Source organism: Sus scrofa, chromosome 7, assembly GCF_054392235.1.
Source record: "Sus scrofa isolate SSC_HxYL_T2T_F1_AM1 chromosome 7, Sscrofa_HxYL_maternal_Yorkshire_Landrace_v2.0, whole genome shotgun sequence".
Classification (NCBI taxonomy): Eukaryota; Metazoa; Chordata; class Mammalia; order Artiodactyla; family Suidae; genus Sus; species Sus scrofa.
The window spans coordinates 109,912,681-109,933,715 of NC_139389.1; the positions used below are offsets into that span (position 1 = coordinate 109,912,681).

A 21,035-nucleotide genomic window follows, 5' to 3' on the forward strand; every position below is an offset into this window, starting at 1 on the left:
TTCATTACTGCTGGGCCATGACAGGAACTCTCTCTTTTTTTTTTTTTTTTTTTTGGGGTGGCAGAGGGAGAACTAATTGCTTTGTTGCTTTGTTGCTTTAACTTCTAGTATAATGTTGAATAGAAGTGGTGAAAGCACCATTTTTGTCTTGTTCCTGATCTTAGGGGGAAGGTTTTCAGTCTTTTACCATTCAGTATGATGTTAGCTGTGAGTTTTCATAAATGCCTTTTACCATATTGAGTTCCCATCTGTTCCTTTGTTGAGTGTTTTTACTATGCAGTGGTTGATTTTGTCAAATGCTTTTTCAACATCAATTGAGATGATTCTATGTCCTTTTTCTTTCATTTTATTAATGTGGTGTATTACATTGACTGACTTTTGTATCTTGAACCAACCACCCTTGCGTTCTTGAGATAAGTCTTACTTGGTCATGGTGTATAATCCTTTTAATATGCTGCTGGATGTGGTTTGCCAATATTTTGCTGAGGATGTTTACATCTATATTCATAAGGGATATTGCTCTGTAGTATTCTCTTGATGCTTTTGTCAAACTTTGGTATAAGGATAATGCTGGCCGCAGAGATTGAGTTCCTTCTTCCTCTTCGGAAGAGTTTGAGAAGGATTGGTATTAATTCTTTGAATGTTTAATATAATTCACCAGTGAAACATCTAGTGCTGGGCTTTTCTTTGCTCAAAGGTTTTGGTTACTGGTTCAACCTCTGCTTGTCTATTCTATGTTCTATTTCTTACTGAGTCTGTTTTGATAAATTGTGTTTCTCTAGGTTTCGTGTCCATTTTATTTAGTTTATCTAATTTTGTTGGCATACAACTGTTCATAGTATTGTTTTATAATCCTTTTTATTTTTGTAATACAGTAGTAATGTCCCCACCTTCATTTCTGGTTTTAGTAATTTGAATCTTTTCTCTTTTTTCTAGTCAGTCTAACTAAAGGTTTGTCAATTTTGATGACTTTGAAAGAGCCAACTTTTAATTTTGCTTATTTTCTCTACTATTTTTCTATTCTTAACTTTTTTTTTATCTCCACTCCTCTTTGATTTTAAGCAGTGCTCTGAATCCTGGCGTTAGCCTGTAGCTGTCTTCAAAGGTGACATACATAGATCCAAACTGTTGTTAGGTGTGGTAGAAGAAGTCTGTACATGGGTTCTCAGTCATTAGTTCAGATCCCAGCTTTGGCATCAACTAGCTGTGAACCTTGCACAATCACTAAAACTCTCTCAGTCCATTTCATTATTAGTAAAATGGAGATAATAGCTACCTTGCAGGCATTGTGAGAATGAGATCACTTAATGTTTGGCACATAGTAGGCACTCAGAACTTGTGCTGCTCACTCTACTTGTTGAACAGGATCTACTCTACTTTGAATTGACTTTAAAGTCTGTCCTTGCCCAGACTAGGTGTTCAGAAGGCTGTGAGCACCTGCTTCTGGGATTTGAATTCTCCTCCCTTCCCAAGGGATTCTAATCCCCTCACCAAGTTGCTAGGTTACCACTTAAAGGGACAAGGTTCATTCATGTTCCCTGAAGCCTGTGTAACTGAAGATTTACTAACATTTGCTGAAACTCCCTCTAAGTATGATTGGAATCAAAACGTCAAAGCTTAAAAACAGCAGAAGTAAATACTGCCCCCGCCCAATATACTTATTTTGGTTTGCTTGTCATACAAATGAGTCCATTTATTTGTGGCAATGGGCAGACCTTTCTTTTTTAATAGATCTAGCACTTATTGGAAACTAGCATCCATTAATGTAATCATGCCATTTTTCAAGCAATCACATTTTCTAGAACCTATAAATCTCTGGGTTTTTTTTTCCTGTACATATTCCTGTGATTAAAGAAAAAACCACTAAACTTTTCTCAAACTCTGTTTTTGAACTTTCTGTGTATTCCCAATTCCTTGAGGTTAATAATTTTCTTCACCTTCCTTTATGAAAAGAACAGTTTGAATGAGTCGCTGCCTTAGATTTCTGAATTGTTAAACACTCTTGGCCTATTTTTTTCTCTCTCTCTTAAATAGCTGACATAGATCTGCTCAGATCATAATCCTGGATTAAATTCCCTTGAGAAGTGTATCTGGGTCATTAGTTATCTTCTGTTGATCTTAGAGTGTTACATTCCAACCTTGTTTTTTCTGTTATCTATTAAATGCATCATTGAAGTCACTGTAAATATTTTTGATACAGTAAGATTTCATAAGCTTTATTTATGAAATATTCCAGGAATATGTTTTTTTCTCACTGTATCCATGTTTTTTTCAAAATTGTGTATACTTTGAACATGTAAATGCAATTATTTTTAGAGGCAATAGATATTTTCAATTTAAAGTAATCTTTTCCAAGAATGAAGTATCATTTTATATTTTGCCTCTGAATGTGTCAGTTTTATAAATTTGCATTTGTATAGATTAGTACTGTCAAGCAGAAATGTGATCCAAGCTATATATGTAATTTTTCAGTAGCCTTATGAGAAAAGTAGAAATAGGTGAAATTAATTTTAATAATTTATTTTTATATAATACATAAATATAATAATGTAATTTTAATAATATATTTCAAGATATAATTTCCACATTTACTCAGTATAAAAAAATTTGTAAAAATATTTTAAATCCAGAGTGTATTTTACACTTTTAGCGCATCTCCATATGGTGCAAAATTTTCATTGGAATATTTAGCCTGTATTTAGATTTCATAAATGTTATAGTTGAAAAAGTAAATTCCTATGCTCAAGTTGTTCCAGCCAAGTTTTCCAATAACTGAACTGAATATCAGTTTTAAAATGTAAATTTATTAAAATTAAATAAAATGAAAAAATTCAGTTCCTTTGCCATACTAGTCACATTTCAAGTGCTCAGTAGTTGTACGTGGCTTGTGGCTACCGTATTCCACAGTACAGGTAAAGACCTAATTTTCTGATAGTAAGGCAAAGCTATACTGTGTTGCCATTGAAGGGTTTATTTTTATAGTCTAAAGCCAAAAATGTCAGTTTTATCTTCATTCTAGTTTCCCATGCTGGTTTTGATCAAACCCCTTAGGGCACTTCACCACTCCCTAGGTGCTTCTGTGCTGACAGATTATTGGCTGTTTGTCTTTGCTCTGCCACAGCCAGTCCTGGAACTTGCCAGGGGTCCTAGTACTTCAGGTTGTTTCCTGGGATGCATGTGAGTGTTTGGAGAAGAGGAAATGCTACAGTGTCATGACGGAATTGATCTGATGCATGTTCAGAGGCTCAGATGTCAGATGTTTGGCAGTTTGCTAGCAGGACCATGCCTTGCCTCTTGTTTTTATATGGAAGAAAACATGGCTAAGGTGGTTCTGTCTTGAAGAGTTGGGCAGGTTTAGTTTATAGTTGCAATTCTCCTTTGATTCTTGCTAGAGAGAGGGAGCCCAGGCTTACCAGGGGTTTCAAAAGAAGCCCATAAATCTAGATTTTTGTATGAATTCTTCCAATTTAAGAAAGTTAACAACTAATTCAATTTTATGCTGAAAACACTGTGAGGGACGGACAGACTGTGTTTACAGGCTGTACTTGGCTCCTGGATTACCAGTTTATAACCTCTGATCTAATAAGTACTGGTAATCAGCGTTAGTGGATGTAGGACTGGTGGACACAGAACATGAATGTGAGTTAAAACCCCCAGCAGTCACTCCTGCACGCCCCTTTTGGAACATGTTCAGTGCGTCTGAGTTGGGTTATTGTTGGTTGGTATGGATTAGAAGCAGTTAGTCACTGCTTACTTACTACTTACATAGCTTGGAATCAAGTCTTCCATTGAGCACAGTGATGACTGCATTTTTCTTCTGTATTAGAATAGGAAAAAGGGTAGAGTAGCGTTTTTATTTTTTAAACTGCTGTATAAAATGTATAATTTCCTATGTCTGATACTATGTCTTAGTAGCTATTTTACTATGTGTTTACTTTTTTACTACATTAAAAAACTTTTTTAATGTATCAGCCAGCTTTCTTATTCTAAAAGCTCTCCATGTTATTAATTGATTTAGTGCTTTCAGCTACCTTATAAGTACCTTTGTTATCAACCCCATTTTATAGGTGAGGAAATTGAGCATAACGAAATAATTATTCAAGATGACAGGCAGGAAGTAGTAGAGCCTGGATGTGGATGCTGGGAGTTCGGCTTGAGAGACATACTCTTTCTGTTATTATTCTCCCTTCTCCCCAAGTCCCCATGTAATCATTCTCTATTTTCCCACACACTGTTTGCTCATCAGCTTCTCTGTGGCCTGGCGCTGCAAGGAAAGCACTGCAGAGCAGACAAAGGATTGGGCACAGTCCTGGTCCCAGCAGTTGGTGAGGCTTTGGCTTTTGCATGTGCAGAAATGGAGATGTCAGCAGTTACAGGTGTCTTAATGAAAAGAACCCGTTTTCTAACAAGTTGTAAGGCTAGTACGATGAATGCATGTATACTGTTTCCCTAGTTTCATCAAGTATTAACATTTTGCTATGTTTGCTTCTCCATCTCTTTCTCTCTGAACAGTTTGAAAACTAGTTCACATATTCCACACCTACATACTTTATTCAACATGTTTATCCTAAGAATGAGAGCGTCCTCTCTCTCATCATAGTACAGTGATGGCACTTAAGAAATCTGTCATTGGTAAAAGCACTCTTAGCTAATATATAATCGCTGCCCAAATTTCCCAGTTGTTCCAATTTTGTCCTCTCCTGCTTTTTTTTCCCTTCAAATCCAGGATCCAATCAGAGATGCATTTATTTGTGATATTTTTTTAGTCTCCTTTGTTATCGACAACCATTTATCAGATTTTGTGTGTATGAGTTTCATGACAGTGATATTTTTAAAGATTCCAGACTAGTTACCTTGTAGATGTACTTAAGCTTGGGCTTGTCAGATGGATTCCACATGTTTCAATTCAGGCTAAAAAAGTTTCAAAGAATTTGCAGGAATATCACTTAGTGAAGTTGTGTTCTAAGTGTATCACATTAGGAAGCATATGATATCATTATACGGCATTATTTGTGATGGCAAGTTTGATGTTTGATTAAGATCGTGTTTTCCAGATTGCTTCATTGTACAGCTGCCCTTCTCTTTTGTTAGAAGCATCCTCTGAAGTGATATTTTGAGATGTATGAATATCCTATTCTCTACTAATAGTACCTATTAGTTCTTGTCTGAATCACTTGCTCTTACAGTTCTTGTAAAATGGTGATTTTTTATTTCTATTTTTCCTTCTGCATTTATTAGCTAGCTTTTCTGTAAAGAAGAGCTTTCCTTTCTTTAGTAATGGTCTCCCCCCTCCCCCGCCAAATGTCCACTTTATAATCCCTAGAATTTGTGAAAATGTTACCTGACTTAGCAAAGAGGAATTGAGGTCGTAGATGGAAATAAGGTTGCTAATCAGCTAACCCTTCAGATAAGCAGATGCTTTAAGTGGGCCCAGTATAATTACAAGAGTCCTTTAAAGTAGGAAGGGCACAGAAGAAGGGTCAGACTGGTGCAATGGGAGAAGGACCAGACCTGCCATTGCTGGCTTTGAAGCTAGAGAATGGGGGCCACCAGCTATAGAATGGGGGCAGCCTCTAGAAGCTGCAAAAGGAAAGGGTAGGGTCCATTTCCTTTCCTTTTGCAGCTTCTAGTGGAAAGGAACGTAGCTCTGCCCATGCCTTGATGATACTTGTATTGGACTTATGTGGAAAGTCAGTATACCTTCTCACTGTCTTACCTGTGTGGATTAATGAGTTGTTTTCCTTTTTATGAGTGAGTTATAGTCTATTGCTGTCACTAGTTCGTTCATTCTTTCTTTCTTTTTTTTAGCGCCACACCCATGGCATATGGAAGTTCCCAGGCTACAGCTGCTGGCCTATACCACAGCCACAGCAATGCAGGATCTGAGCTGTGTCTGTGATCTACACCACAGCTCATGACAACACCAGATCCTTAACCCACTTAGCAAGGTCAGGATCAAACCCACATCTTCACGGATACCAGTTGGATTCATTTCTCCTGCGCCACAACAGGAATTCCCACTAGTCACTTCTATATTCAGATTGCCTCAGATTTGGCCTTACAGAGCCCCTTCCAGGTCTTGTGACATGTTCTTAGTCCTCGTGACTGTCCTCTTTTGGCATAGCGAGATACGCCACACCTATATTGTGATTTCCTTCCCCAACTTGGAATTAGAACACAGATTTTTTTCAAAATCTTTTAAAAAATGTCTTGTGCTCATATATCTCCAAAGAATATGTGTCCTGATTTGAACGATATTACAATCTTAATGAAAATACAATTAAAACAATATGAGTTAGTTAAAATTTTTATAAATAATAAAAGTAAAAAAATGGAAATTCATTTCTTAATAATATGAATTGAGCATTTATAAAATTGATTTGTTTATCCATGGTTGAGTATTACTTGTTGCTAGAATGAAACATAGTTCAGCTAATTTCTCTTCCTATTGATTGTTTTTATAGAGATAAGCTCTGGGAAACCTTAGAACATAAACTCTTGAGCAGTGCACTGTGCTGCTTCTTACATTGTACTCTGCACCAAAGTGAACACATATGACTCTGCACTGTTTTTCTCATATAATATTGCAAAGACAACATAATAGTAATTGATCATTGGGAAAACCCTGTAACTAGGCTTTAAAATGTTGCCACAAGAGTGAAACGTATGGAGTGTTTGGCCTTGTCATTCCAATCATCCTGTGTCTACTGGGCATGGTGTTCCTGCTAGGGCTGGGCAAGTAGCAGTAGATGCTGACCTTTGTTCTAGGGTCTATCCATAAACTTCTGTATTGTACTCATTCAGAAATTGTTTAGTATGCAGTCCTTTTAGAAAATTGTTCTGTAGAAGTCCTAGCTAACAGTTTGCCGTGGTGTATATAAAGAGACTGAATTTAATGGGCTAGAGTCAATGTTAGTCTTTGGAGATATATAGAAACCTCACATGATTACTGACTTTCCTCTTAGATAGGGGTCGCAAGCACAGAATGCTCTCAGGGGCCTGGCAGGAGTTGAGAATGAATGAAGCAGGCTGGGTCAGGTTGGTGCTGAACTGGACAGCGCAGGCCCATCCTGAAGGGAGCACTCGCACTTTTCTGGTTGACTCTGGCAACCTGTCTCTCTCTGGCAAGGCAAAAGTTTTCCAGAGAAGCCCAGAAACCTAGATTTTTATATGAATTCCTCCAATTCCAGAAGGTTAGCAATTAATTCAACTTTATTTATTTATTTATTTTTCTTGTCTTTTTGTCTTTTAGGGCTGCACCCATGGCATATGGAGGTTCCCAGGCTAGGGGTCCATTTGGAGCTGTAGCCACCAGCCCATACTGGAGCCACAGCAATGCAGGATCTGAGCTGCATCTGTGACCTACACCACAGCTCACGGCAATGCCAGATCCTTAAGCCACTGAGCTAGGCCAGGGATTGAACCCACATCCTCAGGGATAATACCAGTTGGGTTCATAACCCACTGAGGCACAACAGGAGCTCCTCAAAATATTTTTAAAAACAAAATTGTGATGTTTGCACTTTTTATTAGCTCATTAAATAACATGACCTAGTGGTAGATCTGTTAACTGCCATAATTTTAAATACTGTGAGAATAAGTGATTTTTATGAGATAATTGTAACAGCCATAAAATAATATTACAATACATGGCATCTCTTGGTGGCAAGGTCACAGGCATTTGCTAATACTATTCTGCTTTGTTGCTCATATTCCTAATTGAAGATACTATTAGATTACAGCTAGAAATATTGATGTGAAGACAGCAATGTCATTTATTTCCCCTCATCCATGTTTAGTGACACCTAGTGAATCTTGGAACCTTCGTCCCAAATAATTCTCAACCTACTTACAGGAGCATAAGGATAGAAGTATAATGTTGTTGAGTGTAATTAAGCCAGCCACCATTCAGTTTCTTTCTTTTATTTCTTTCTCTATGGTTAACTTTCTGGTTACTGAACTCGATGCTATATTTTTCTTTAGAACGTTATCATTTGTCTTACAAAATTGTACGAACGGACAGTCGCCTGGTACGCAGCATTTTGACAGCCCACGGATTTCATGAAGTAAGTTCATTTTTCATACCTTACCTGATCTGCTCAAAAGCTGTCAGTTAACAGGGCCAGCTTGAGAAAGTACATGGGACCACTGCTTAGTGATGGTACAGAACTTGCTGTTGACTTTCAGAGTGGCTTTACCAATTTATCCTTGAAGTACATGGAAAACTTTTTCACAAGAATTTTCTTTTTCTTTTTTGGCAAAAAATTTTTTCCTTGCTGTGTTTTTAGGCATGGGCTAGAGGCAGAGTTGCCTGTAAGGAATTATCTAACATCCAGTTAAGGCTCTTTGATTGCAAGCAGCAGAAACAGACTCTGCCTAACTTAAAGGGATTTGCAGGAAAGCTGTGTGCAGAGTGGCTGGCAAAATCAGAGGAAAAGCTGCAACAGTAGGTCTTTGGGAGAAGAGATACTGCAAGCACCCCAGGGATCTGGCAACAGAAGTGTTTTGGACCTTCTCTATTGCTGTGGAAGTGAATCAACTCCATTCACTGTTCTCGTGCCTTTCTCTACTCAAGAATCATATTCTGGAAATAGGGTGATTGGCCTAGCTTGGATCAAGGGTCCACTCCTTGGGGGTGGGGAGGGACAGGTGATTTGCAGGTCCTTTAAAACCCACTGTAGATTTTTTTTTTGTCTTTTTTTTTTTTTTTTTTAGGGCCATACTCAAGGCATATGGAGGTTCCCGGGCTAAGGGTCTAATCAGAGCTACAGCTGCCGGCCTACACCACAGCCACAGCAATGCCAGATCTGAGCCGCGTCTGTGACCTACACCACAGCTCATGGCAACGATGGATCCCCAATTCACTGAGCAAGGCCAGGGATCGAACCTCTGTCCTCAAGTCATACTTGCTTCCACTGAGCCATGATGGGATCTCCGTGTCTCTGGTGTTTTTTATCTGTTTTTTTTTTTTCTGCCCTTAGGTTCATCCAAGCAGCACTGACTATAACCTAATGTGGACAGGATCCCACTTGAAGCCCTTCTTACTTCGTACCCTCTCTGAAGCACAAAAGGTTAATCACTTTCCCAGGTAATGCTCTTGAAGCTACTTTGTTCTATTTTAATGGCATCTGACATTGAGGCGTGTAGCCAGCAGAGATAATTAATGTCCTTAAAAAAAAAAAAAAAAAAAGAAGTCTGTGATACAGGGCAGCAGTCTGCAAATCAGTCTGAGGTGTTCACATCCTGAGACATATCTAAAGACTTGGCAAGGACTCTGTCGACCTGGTTGGTTTTATTTTATTTTATTGCGTTTTAGGGCTGCACCTGTGGCGTATGGAGGTTCCCAGGCTAGGGGTCCAGTCGGAGCTACAGCTTCTGGCCTACACCATAGCCATAGCAACATCAGATCTGAGCTGCATCTGCAAATTATACCACAGCTCACGACAAAGCTGGATCCTTAACCCACTGAGTGAGGCCAGGAATTGAACGTACAACCTCATGATTCCTAGTTGGATTTGTTTCCGCTGAGCCACAATGGGAACTCCGTTCTGGTTGGTTTTAAAAGACACTGCTTCTAGATTGTAAATCATATAGATTCTCTTTCTTAAAATTGAGCTGCTTGCGAGTCCCTCCTGTGGACAGATTCTCTCTTCTTACCTTGTTTTTCGTGGTTGCTGTTTCTCCCCTTCATTATAAGAGTGGCCCACGTAGAATCTTAATATGGTACATTGTCCTGGGGTGTAAATTTTCAGGGTTCCAAACAAAGGAACCAAAAAAATGATGTTTAATTCTAGTAATAGTGAAAAAAAAAAACAACCCCCCCCCCAAAAAAAAACCCTAAAAGGATCTAGTAACAGATCCTTTTGCATGGTAATGATTTCCATTGAGAATATGGGTTTGATCCCTGGCCTCACTCAGTGGGTCGCTGTGGATCCTGCATTGCTGTGGCTGTGGCATAGGCTGGCGGCTGCAGTTGTAATTCGACCCCTAGCCTGGGAACTTCCATATGCCATAGGTGCCACCCTTAAAAAAAAAAGGAAAAAAAATTAGGTGTCATTGCTATCGTAAACTCCTTCCAGTCGTTTTGGTTAATGTCAGCCTAGAGAGGCAATGTTACCTAGTGCTAGAAGCACGGGCTCTGTAGCCAACTTACCTGGGGCCAGATCGAAGCTCTGCAGACTCTCTTGGACAAGTGACCTTTCTGTGCATCAGCTTCCTCATTGCTAAAAAGAAGATACTGGTGACACACATTTCGTAGGACTGTTGTGAAGATTCATTGTATCCAGATCTAAAGTGTTTAGAACAGTGCATGCCTGCCCTATGTAAATGCTATATAGGTGTTAGTTATTACTGTTGTGAACAAGGTTTCTCAATGATTACATCTATGGAAAAGAAAATAACAATGTAATTGATGCTAAAACCCTGCCTTATTCTTATCCTGCAAGTAATATTTAACCATGGAGAGATATATGACCTGCTGGAGAAGAGGGCAGCTAATCTCATCTATCTAATGTAGAGATGAAAATACAATAAAAGTTTTGTTATTTAGTCATTGATTACATTATATTTTATTTCCAGGACTTATGCCTCCATTCTCACTTTTGCTCACAAGTTTGATTTTCAGTCACCTCATATACTTTTCTCCTCATTTTCATGAAACAGAAGCTCTTTCTTGATTATTCAGTACTACTTTCTTATACTCAAAGTGTATAAATACCCAGCCTATACTGTATAAAAGCTATATATTTTAGATGCAATGAGATGATATATATCACAGTCAAATTTGGAAAGTACTGTTCTAGACTAAATCAGTGGTACAGTGTGGTCTCTGGACATCTGTACCAAAATCACTTGGGGTAGATGTTTAAAATGCAGAATCCCAGACTTCATCCCAGAATTTTGAGAGATGTGACCCTGGAATATTCATTTTAGAAGACACTCTATAGGTGATTCTTGTGTGCACTAAAATTTGAGGACCTCTGCTCAAGAGCTGAGGAAGACCATGGGTAAGAAGTGTCTGTGATACCTAGATTTGGCAGAGCAACTTTTTGATTTTAAGAAATCCGTGAAAATTTTGAACTGAGGAAACAGAATATGTTTTTAATGGTTACAGCAAAGATTCTTACATTTTTTTTTTTAAATGATGTTCTTTATTAAGTTCCTTAATAGAGGACCATTCTGGGTTTTTTGTTCATATGTTTGTTTGTTTTGGGCCATGGCATGTGGAAGTTCCCGGGCCTGGGATCAAACCTGAGCCACAGCAGTGACAACGCCAAATCCTGAAACACTAGGCCACCAGGGTACTCCTCTTTGATGGTTTTTAAATAGCACAACAAACCATGGACTGAGGAATCCAGTCGAGGAGACTAACTCAAGTGCCTTTTTGTATTCTGCCAGATTACGCTCCCTGATAGGTAGCACTTACTGCCTTCATTTTAAGGTGATCATTTCCTTGACACAGTGATAATTTGGGATATGATACTGTCCTCAGTAACTGCTCGTAAACTGTGATAACACAAGAAAACCTCTGAGTCATAGTTTACTGAGATGGAAATGCTTTTATGAATTTTAGGTCGTATGAACTAACCCGGAAGGACCGACTGTACAAAAACATCATTCGAATGCAGCACACACATGGATTCAAGGCTTTTCACATCCTCCCTCAGACCTTCCTGCTGCCAGCTGAGTATGCGGAATTCTGTAGTAAGTGCTTGACTTCTAAGGCCCCATCCCCAGCAACTGACCCTGGGCCAGATTTACTCCAAGGGCTGCCTCAAGCCAGGAAGCAATCAGGGCTTTTCAGATCCTTAAAAAAAAATTGTTACTTTAGTGAAACAGCTGCAGAGATAACTTTAAAACTGTTTTTTTTTTTTTTTTTTTTTTCTGATGTGTACCTGTGTATTTGCTCTTAGTAATAAGCTTGTCAGTATCATCTATGTAAGGACCCATTGGTGTCATATAAATGAGCTTCTGGGAAGTTCCTGTTGTGGTTCAGTGGAAATGAACCTGACTAGTATCCATGAGGATGCGGTTCGATCCCTGGCCCTGCTCAGTGGGTTAAGGATCTGGCATTGCCATGAGATGTGGCGTAGGTCACAGACACAGATCCTGCGTTGCTGTGGTTGTGGTGTAGGCCGGCAGCTGTAGCTCTGATCTGACCCCTAGCCTGGGAACTTCCATATGCTATAGGTACAGCCCTAAAAAAAAAAAAAGAAAAGAAAAAAGAAAAGAAAAAAGAAAAAAAAAAAAGAAAGTAAATGTGCTCCTGTCTGCTACAAAAAGTCTCTTTTTCATTGACAAGAGTTAGTGTCCATGTAAGGATGTCTGTACTTCTTCATATGAACTTCATATGCATTCTTTTTGGTGTCTCTTTTCCTCTTGTTATTTAGGGAATATTACTGTCACCTCAGTTTCTGGACTTGTGTGATTTGCATTCTTTGGGGTACCAGTTTCATGCAGCTTTTGGTGTTAGGGTTTGGAGGTACCAGTTAGTCACACCCTCTCTCCTTGGAGTTCAGACTAATTGACAGATACACTTGGGAGTGAAATAGGGTTGGGAACACCAGCTCTATTGCTGGGAACATGACCTGTATCCAGATCTCAATGGGCCTCTTATTTCTTTTGTCTTGAAGTGAACCTACTTTCCCAGGGCCAAGCAGAGGAAATGGGCTATTTCAGGCTTTCCCCCATGACGGGCAGAGCCTGCCTCCGTAGGCTTAGTGCACAGAAGAGGCATGAGTACAGAGAAGGGGTGAGACAGGTCTTTTGTGAGAGTCTAAATAGGAATAATAATAATAGCTCACATTTCATGTACGTTTCCTTTCTGTTCGGCCCTCTTCTAAGTGACGCCTACTCTGAGGTAGTAGTGTTATTGTTCCCAGTTTTACTGATGGGAAGACGAAGGTACAGAGAGGTTAAGTAACTTTCTGTAAGTTTCTCAGCTGCAAATGATGGATTAGGATCCAGACCTGGCACTTTGGCTTCAGAAGCCAAGCTCCTCACCACTGTGCTTTGGTCTTCATGGCCAAAGACACTGGGCGTGTGCACACAGTGACCATTTTCCAGTGTGGCCAATGAGAGAAGTCACTTCTGTGAGGAGGATCAGGCACAGCACACGGAGAGGGCAGGCAGACAGTTTTCTTCTCAGTAAGTCCGAGAGAGACTATTCCTATCTTATGCGTAGAGGAAGCATGAAGATAGGAAGAGAAGGTTTTCTGTTGACTTTTGATTTTTTTTGACCTGTTGGACTCAGCAGTCTGGTCCGGTCCCCCAGTGGGGTGCTCACCTCTGGGGCCTGCAGCACTGGGTCAGTCCCTAGGACCTCCCACTTCCACCTGGGTGAGGCCATCCATCTGAGAATACTTGTTGCCCTTGCTGGGACCAGTGGGGTTGGCAGTTCAGTGTTTGCCCACAGAAGGCTCTGAAATATTTCACAATAGAGGATTAACTAAATGAAGTAAGTTAACTTCAAAGGGGCAGTGCACTCAAAGCTGAACATTTATAGTTAGGGATTTTCGGGATGGGACTTTAGCCACGCTACTGAAACCTCCGGTGCCTTAGCTCCCTCCTTTGTAAAATGGGACTGTTACTAGTACTGACATTATAGTGTTGTTGGGATGTTTAAATAGGTTAATATAGGGAAAGCAGTTGGAAGGCGCCTGATAGGTACTTAATAATGTCCAATAATATTTCCTACTTCAAGTTATGTTGAGACATATTGTTATGTAATAAAAATAAAAAACATGATGGCATAAAAATGCTTCAACTAGCATGTCAGCAATGCTAGTTGATATGAACTCCTCCCACTGTTGAACTCCTGATGAGAACTCAAACTCCAGAGTAATTCCCTCTTAAACATTGAGGGATATTAAGTTGAAAATTCCCTTCCTCTCTCCACTGTCTCTCATTCTGAAGCTCTTCCCTACCCTTTGGAGGCAGATCGAGGGCGGGATGCTCATTTGGAAGATTAGATAGAGTTAGAGTTTTTCCATCCATTCAAGCCTGACCTGACTTTCAGAAGAATTGCTTCTTTAGTATATTATTCAAACTCTTAGGAGTTCTACTTTCTAACAGAAATGAATTCAAAAAGCCAGTAGAACACATAGACTGAATACAGCTGCAACCCACAGCCACCACATTTAGCCACAAGGGTGGTTATTACAGGCAAGTGTTGTTCTTCCGTCTCAAAACAAATCCCGTGTTGCCATTGCCACCCAAAGACCACAGGGGGGACTTACTGTGGGAAAGAGGGACCAGGGAAGACATGGTAATAAAGAAGAATCTTCTTAGTTTCAATCCTGCCAGCATGCTGGTCATTCTTTGCCAGTGTCCAGAGTCCGTGACCTTGACATTAAATCCACCGGGAAGAAATCCAGCAGCTAAGTTTACATATTAGGGGACAAACCCTCCTGTTCCTACCACTTCCTCTTTCAAAGAGACGTTCCTTTTCTTCATAGAGTCTGTTTTAGGTTCTCTTCTTTTCCTTTGCTGTCCACCTTTTCTCCATGACTCTTGTGTTCCTGACCTTCCAGTGCTTGCTGGAGTGTGGACAGGAGATTTTTTTTGAGAAGGAAAGGGACGGGAACAGGCTGGCCTTTAGGAAAATAACTGCATGAAATGAATCGGAGAGAGCAAGGGGAAGAAACACAGTCGTCACTTGCAAGCTCATGATCCCAGTAAGAGGTGTGGATAGACTGAGCTAGGAGCTGGGGTGGAAAGGTGGCGGTGGAGAGAGTGGTAGAATAAGCACGGTTTACTAACTGGCTGTGAGTCATGAGGCTGGGGTCAAAGATATCTGAAGGCGCGAGTCTCAGAAGCTGGGAGGATCTTGTTAAGTCCCTAACTGGGGGAGTATAACCAGGACCGCAGAGGAAGAGTGGGACTGCCAGGAGGAGTGTCACAGTTTGGACCTGGTGTGGATTGGCGGTGATTGCAAAATTCCGAGGAGTGACGGTGTTTTTTGTCTGTTTGTTTGTTTTTTGGCCTTGCCCGAGGCATGCAGAAGGACCGGGGCAGGGATCAAACCCAAGCCATAGCAGCAACCCAAGCTGCAGCAGTGACAACACCAGATCCTCAACCTGCTATGCCACCATGGAACTCTGCATGTAATGATGTTTTGTAGGGAGCTGTAAAGGCAGTTTTGAGTTCTGGCTGGAGATATAGATTCTTTTTTTTTTTTTTTTTTTTTTTAAACAGCCATACCTGTGGCATATGGAAGTTCTTCAGGCTAGTGATCGAATTAGAGCCGCACCACAGCCACAGCAACACTGAATATGAGCCACATCTTCAACCAACACCACAACTCGCAGCAACGCCAGATCCTTAGCCCACTGAGTGAGGCCAGGGATGGACCCTGCATCCTCATGGAGACTGTGTCGGGTTGTTCTTAACCCACTGAGCCACAACAGGAACTCCAGAGATATAGACTCTTAAAGTTGTAGATATGGAGGGGGATGTGATTGCCAAGGAAGAGAAAAAGGAAGAGAAGAGAAGTCAGAAGGGAGAGAGAGCCAGAAGATGTGACCAAGGGAATGAGGTCCCAGGGGAGGCAGGAGAGGGTTCAGTCAAGCGCCCAAGTAGAAGACTGAGCTTTAGGAAGGAGCTGGGCATCTCTTTCCCCCAAAAGGAGGGCAGGAAGAAGGCTAAGTGGTCACCCAGATAAATTTTAGATGGAGAGGAGAGCAGGGGGAGTAGGTTTAGTTACATATGTCCAGCCTTGTCGGTGAGGAGGGTTGAGGACAAGTACCAGGAATGAGGGTCCTGGGCATGGATTTGGGTGTTCGAGAGGGCAGAAGGGCATGGGACTGGGCTGCGAAGGGCCGTTGGAAGGGACCTGGTGAAGAGCAGATGTGAGGATTGCCTGAAGACACTAGAGATACCAGCCCAGGCGGAGCTCATGGATTTGTAGCTTTTTGTTCTAATGAGAGAAAACCCGAAATCCATCTCTGCAGAGGTCTAGTCCAGAGACCAACCACTGCCCCAAGGTCTGTGAAAGCCTGGATAGTTCTGGACTATTCCCAGGAGTTAGAGTGTGGGGCCTAGCATATATAGACCAGATCTTGCTAGACCCCTGGTGCCATTGTTGCTAGTTCCAGTGTGTAGTGGAATTGGAGGCCTGTGACCCCAAAGAGCCTAAAACAGAATCTTGCCCCCAGTGGACAACTTTCTCAGCAGGAAGAAGGAAACAATAGGGAAGACAGGGTGGCGCCAATATCAGAAAAGCCAAACTTCCCCCCAAATCCCAGCAGATTTCTCTTTACTTCTCACTGGTTAGAATTGTGTCCTCTGGCTGTCTTTAGTTGAGAGAGACAGAAATAATTCTTTTTTTCCTTTCATTTTTTTAAAGGTTTATTGAAATATAGTCACTTTACAATGTGGTGATAATTTCGCTGTACAACAAAGTGATTCAGTTACACGTGCACAGACATCCATTCTCTTTTAGATGCTTTCCCCACGTAGATTATCGCAGAATATTGCATAGAGTTCTTTATGCTATACAGCAAGTCCCTGTTGGCCAATCATTCCATAGACCTCAGTGTGCCTATGCCAACCCCAAACCCCCAGTCCATTCCTTCCCTACTATGTGACCCCTTTGATAACCAAAAGTTTTCCAAAGTCTGTGAGTCTATTTCTGTTCTGCAGATAAGTTCATTTGTATCCTTTTTTTTAGATCCACATGTGATATCATATAATGTTTGTCTTTCACTGTCTGATTAACTTAATATGATAATTTCTAGGTCCATCTGTGTTGCCATAGGTGGCATTATTTCATTCTTTTTTATGGCTGGGTAATATTCCATTGTATATATGCACCACATCTTCTTTATCCATTCCTTTATCATTGGACATTTAGGTTGCTTCCATGTCTTGGCTATTGTAAATTGTGCTGCAGTGAACATTGGGGTGCATGTATCTTTACGAATTATGTTTTTTCTCTGAATAGATGCCCAGGAGTGGGATTGCTGGATCATTTGGTAGTTCTAATTTAGTTTTTTGAGAAACCTCCATACTGTTTTCCATAGTGGTTGCACCAGTTTACATTCCCACCAGCAGTGTAAGAGGGTTCCCTTTGAGACAGAAATAATTCTAAGGAATGAGCAAACTTTGGTATCAGCCTGTTAACTGCAGATGACTGAATTTCAAAGCAGTCAGTAAATTTGTAGAATTACAAGAGTAGGTATGAGGAATCTCATAATTCAAATCAGACTAAACTCAATTTAAAGATGAGACTGGGTGCATATCCTCATCCTGTCTGTATATCCTCATCCTGACAGGCCACTGCGCTCTCTGCCCTGCCCTTGCTTCTGTTTTTCCTTGCTTCTTACCCACATTTTGGGAACCTGTGAAAGAAATCAGTCCTTGTTCTCAAATACGACAAATCAAGGAGGAAGGCCTAGCATGAAAGACAAATTTTTGGCATTTACAATTTTAAGAATATGATGAAAGTAAAGCACCAGAAGAAGCAGAAACTTGTGATAAGGCTAGTTCACAAAGTAAAATTTACTGAATATGTTTAGATGGCAGAAGTTGCATTTAACTAGATTTTCCCTCTTCTGAAAATGAATATTTTCTGCATCTACTTGTCACCAAGAGGGCACTGTCTCCAGGGAGGTCTGGTCATTTTCTTCAGCATTCCTGTAGCTCTCTGCACTTCCCCTTTGCAAGCTCAGTGTGTCTAATTACTTGCTCAGTGTCTGTCTTTCTGCTCCTCTAATCTCTGTGAGGGCAAAGACCATCTCTTTCACTGCTGTGTGCCCTGCCACTAGCAAGCTGACTGGCACGGATTGGCTACTTAGAAATATTCGAATGAATGACATTTTAAAATTTTTATATATTTTTTGTTTTCTTTTACTTTTAATAGCTCCTTTTGTTCTCAATCTATTATATCCTCAGAATTTGGGAAAAATGGCAAAATGGACAAAATATATAAACTGTATACATGTACATATGTACATATGTTTGGTGACTTCACTCTATGGAGATTGAATTTGTGTTATATGACTATAAATATGACATCTAGGGCCGGACTTTAAAATTTTATGACATATATTTTTTGAAAGGTGATATAGTCCCATGGTACAAAAACAAAACAAAACAACAACCACAAAACTTAGTAATCTTGAAAAGCCTTTTCCTCAGTTATCTAGTTCTCCCCAGAGGTGATCAGTGTTTCTAGTATTCGTACGTATCCTTCAGAGGTATTCTTTGCGCTTACTAGCAGATGGCCTGAGTGTGTATGTGAACAGATGGGCGCATACAGTACCCAGTGCCCTGCTCTTTACTGTCTTTAAGCTCATTCCCTCTCTGTTCATTAGTAATGTTCTCATTTTGTGTGTTTGCTTAATATTTCACTATGTGAAGCTGGTGTCTCCAAACTACAGTCCTTGTGTCAAATCTGGTCCTCTGCCTGTTTATACGTACCCCATGAGCTAAAAATGGCTTTTAAATTTTTAAATGGTTAAAAAAAAAAACATTTAAAGAGGAGTGAGGAGTTCCCGTCGTGGCTCAACAGTTAACGAACCTGACTAGCATCCATGAGGGCACAGGTTCGATGCCTGGCCTCGCTCAGTGGGTTAAAGATCTGGCGTTGCTGTGAGCTGTGGTATGGGTCGCAGACTAGACTTGGATCTGGTGTGGCTGTGACTGGCATAGACCAGTGGCTGCAGCTCTAATTTGACCCCTCGCCTGGGAACCTCCATTTGCCGAGGATGTGGCCCTAAAAAAAAAAAAAGAAGAGTGAAACTTTGTGGTATGTGGAAATTTGGTGTCCATAGACAACGTGTTTTTGAGGCCTAGCCATACCCCTTTGTTTACATATTGTTTTTGGTGGCTTTCGAGCTACAATGGCAGAGTCTCAACAGAGATTCCATGGCCTGCAAAGTCTAAGCTATTTATTATCTGGACTTTTACCAAAAAAAAAAAAAAAGTTTTCTGGCCCCTCATATTAGATGCAATATAGAGTATTTAATTAGCTGATGGGCTTCCTTCGCTATTAAAATATAGCGTTGAATAATCTTGTACAAAGAACATTTCGCACATGTGTGAGTAAGACTAGAGAATGCATTTCTGGAGGTGGAATTGTGCACATGATATTTTTTTCTCATCCTGTTAGGTTGCATCAAGGGAGAAAGCAGGGCAGGATGGGGGAGAGTAGGCAAGGAGATCTTCTTTCTCTTGTGGTGAAATGGTTTGTGGCAACTGACAAAGTCAAGTTCCTACTGGGAGGCCTTGAAAAGACAGCTTGGCTCCAACAGAGGGAGAGTCCTTTGTCCCTGCTTCTCCCTCGTGTCCGCTGCTGTTCCCTAAGTGGAGGCCTGAGCCATCTGCAAGCCTCTGAGACTCCTGTTGGTTGTGTGGTTTCTCTTCCTATGATCTAAATGGCTTTAAAGTGTAAACCGGAACCTCAGAAAGGGAACAAATGTAAAGGGCTCCTTTTAACCACTTTGAAATTATTGTCCTGCCTTTGTCTGATTTAAGGTGATTTTTTTCCTTATGCAATCAGGGTTCTTGCTTAAGGAAAAGTACCATATCAGGGATATGCCCTTTGACTCACGTTGCCACTGTCCGCATCGTGAGCCTCTGGAGGTTCTTTAGTTAATGGAGGCGAGGATCTCCGAGATTCATGACAGTTACTTGTGATGGTCGTAGGCTAACATCCAGATCTTTGCCTTATTTTGTTTTCATCCTCTCATTCAAGCGGGGAAATGGTAGAAGAAATACATTTACATATTACTGTCTCCTCCTCTCTCTTCCTCTCTGTTTTCATTGTTAAGGGTAGTCCAAAAATAAAGATTATTTTAGCTGTTGTCCTTCACTTAGAAATCTGGAGAAGTCTTTGGGTACCCGAGTAGATAACCAGTGTTGAAATTTGAGATAATAAACTCACGTCCCTTCTTTCTCTTGTTTCTTTTTTCCTTTTTTTTTTTTTTTTAATCTCCCGATACTTTGAGCAGATTCATATTCAAAGGACCGGGGACCTTGGATAGTAAAACCAGTGGCCTCTTCCAGGGGGCGGGGCGTCTACCTGATCAACAATGTAAGTACACACAGCAGTTGGCGTGCTTCTCTCCCCATTTGTTCTTGCCTGCTTCATCCTTTGCCTTCACTGCTAAATCTGCTTTCCAGAGTAGGATTCGAGGATGGGTCTGAGTCTGCTGTTCACCTTACTGGCAGTTACCTTCTCCCATGCCAACAGTTAGTCCCTGGCTAAGTCGTCACTTGATCGAATTTGAGGGGAGGGCACCTTTGGTACCAGCAGAAAAGAGAGGGTTTTTCTGCTTTTAGCATTCTGTCTTCTTGATTCCTCAGCACTAAACATTAACTGGTAGCACAAGGTTTAGTTCCTATTGTGAGCAGAACTGTGGGTTCCTGCTCTCCAGGTCATCAAATTAACCTTAATTTAGTATGGCATCCTTGCTGCTCCTGCCCCGCTCCCTTACCCCCCCTTCCTCCTCATCTTCTTTTTTCAAAAGTCATCAGTATCTTGATCTTTGTAAAAATTCTTGTTAAAAGTTGTTTTTTAGTTGAACACCTATAAGAGTAAATAAAGTAAAATCCCAACTCTGGTCTTATTGGCTTCATTTACAGTTGTAGTTAGTAACCTAATATAATTAGTTGATTTATGTTTCTTCTTTTTTCAACCTTACGTTTTGTTTCTTAATTCTCAGTTTGATATTTACTGCACTCATATCACCTCCTACCCTCCCTCCCACATTCCGTCTCTAAGTTTGATTGCTTTTTATTATTTTTATATTTTAAAGGTTTGTCATACTTACATTCTCTTCAACAGCTATGGCTATGCTTGAGTTTCTCTGCTTTATTTATCTATAAGTTGAATAAAAAAATTTAAACTCAATAGAAGCTTTATAGATGGGAATTCTGAAATTTAACCAATATTTCGGTCTGGGTTTTTTTTGTTTTGTTTTGTTTTTTCATTCTTCCTCCTGGATTCAGTCAGCCCTTTGAACCTGGGAACTAGTGGTTTTTGTTTTGTTCTTTATTTCCTTTTATGGCCCTGCCTGTGGCATGTGGAAGTT

The 21,035-nt window shown here is 40.5% G+C and overlaps 1 protein-coding gene across 50 annotated transcripts in view; it reads left to right on the plus strand.

Moving 5' to 3' along the window:
* The window catches only part of TTLL5 (tubulin tyrosine ligase like 5), a 309,203-nt gene that overhangs the window by 10,222 nt on the left and 277,946 nt on the right, over positions 1 to 21,035 (plus strand). For 47 of the 50 annotated variants that reach the window (XR_014811162.1, XR_014811164.1, XR_014811165.1 and 44 more), the window contains exons 4-7: positions 7,984 to 8,066; positions 8,982 to 9,088; positions 11,573 to 11,703; positions 19,953 to 20,035. Coding sequence is in view for 41 of the 50 variants with exons in the window: in XM_084969817.1 (XP_084825943.1) it covers positions 7,984 to 8,066; positions 8,982 to 9,088; positions 11,573 to 11,703; positions 19,953 to 20,035 (404 nt within the window). In the remaining 9 variants the exon portion in view is untranslated. Of the gene's footprint in view, positions 1 to 7,983; positions 8,067 to 8,981; positions 9,089 to 11,572; positions 11,704 to 19,952; positions 20,036 to 21,035 lie in introns of those variants that run through there. The other 3 variants (XM_084969859.1, XM_084969858.1, XM_084969857.1) reach the window with 2 other exon arrangements.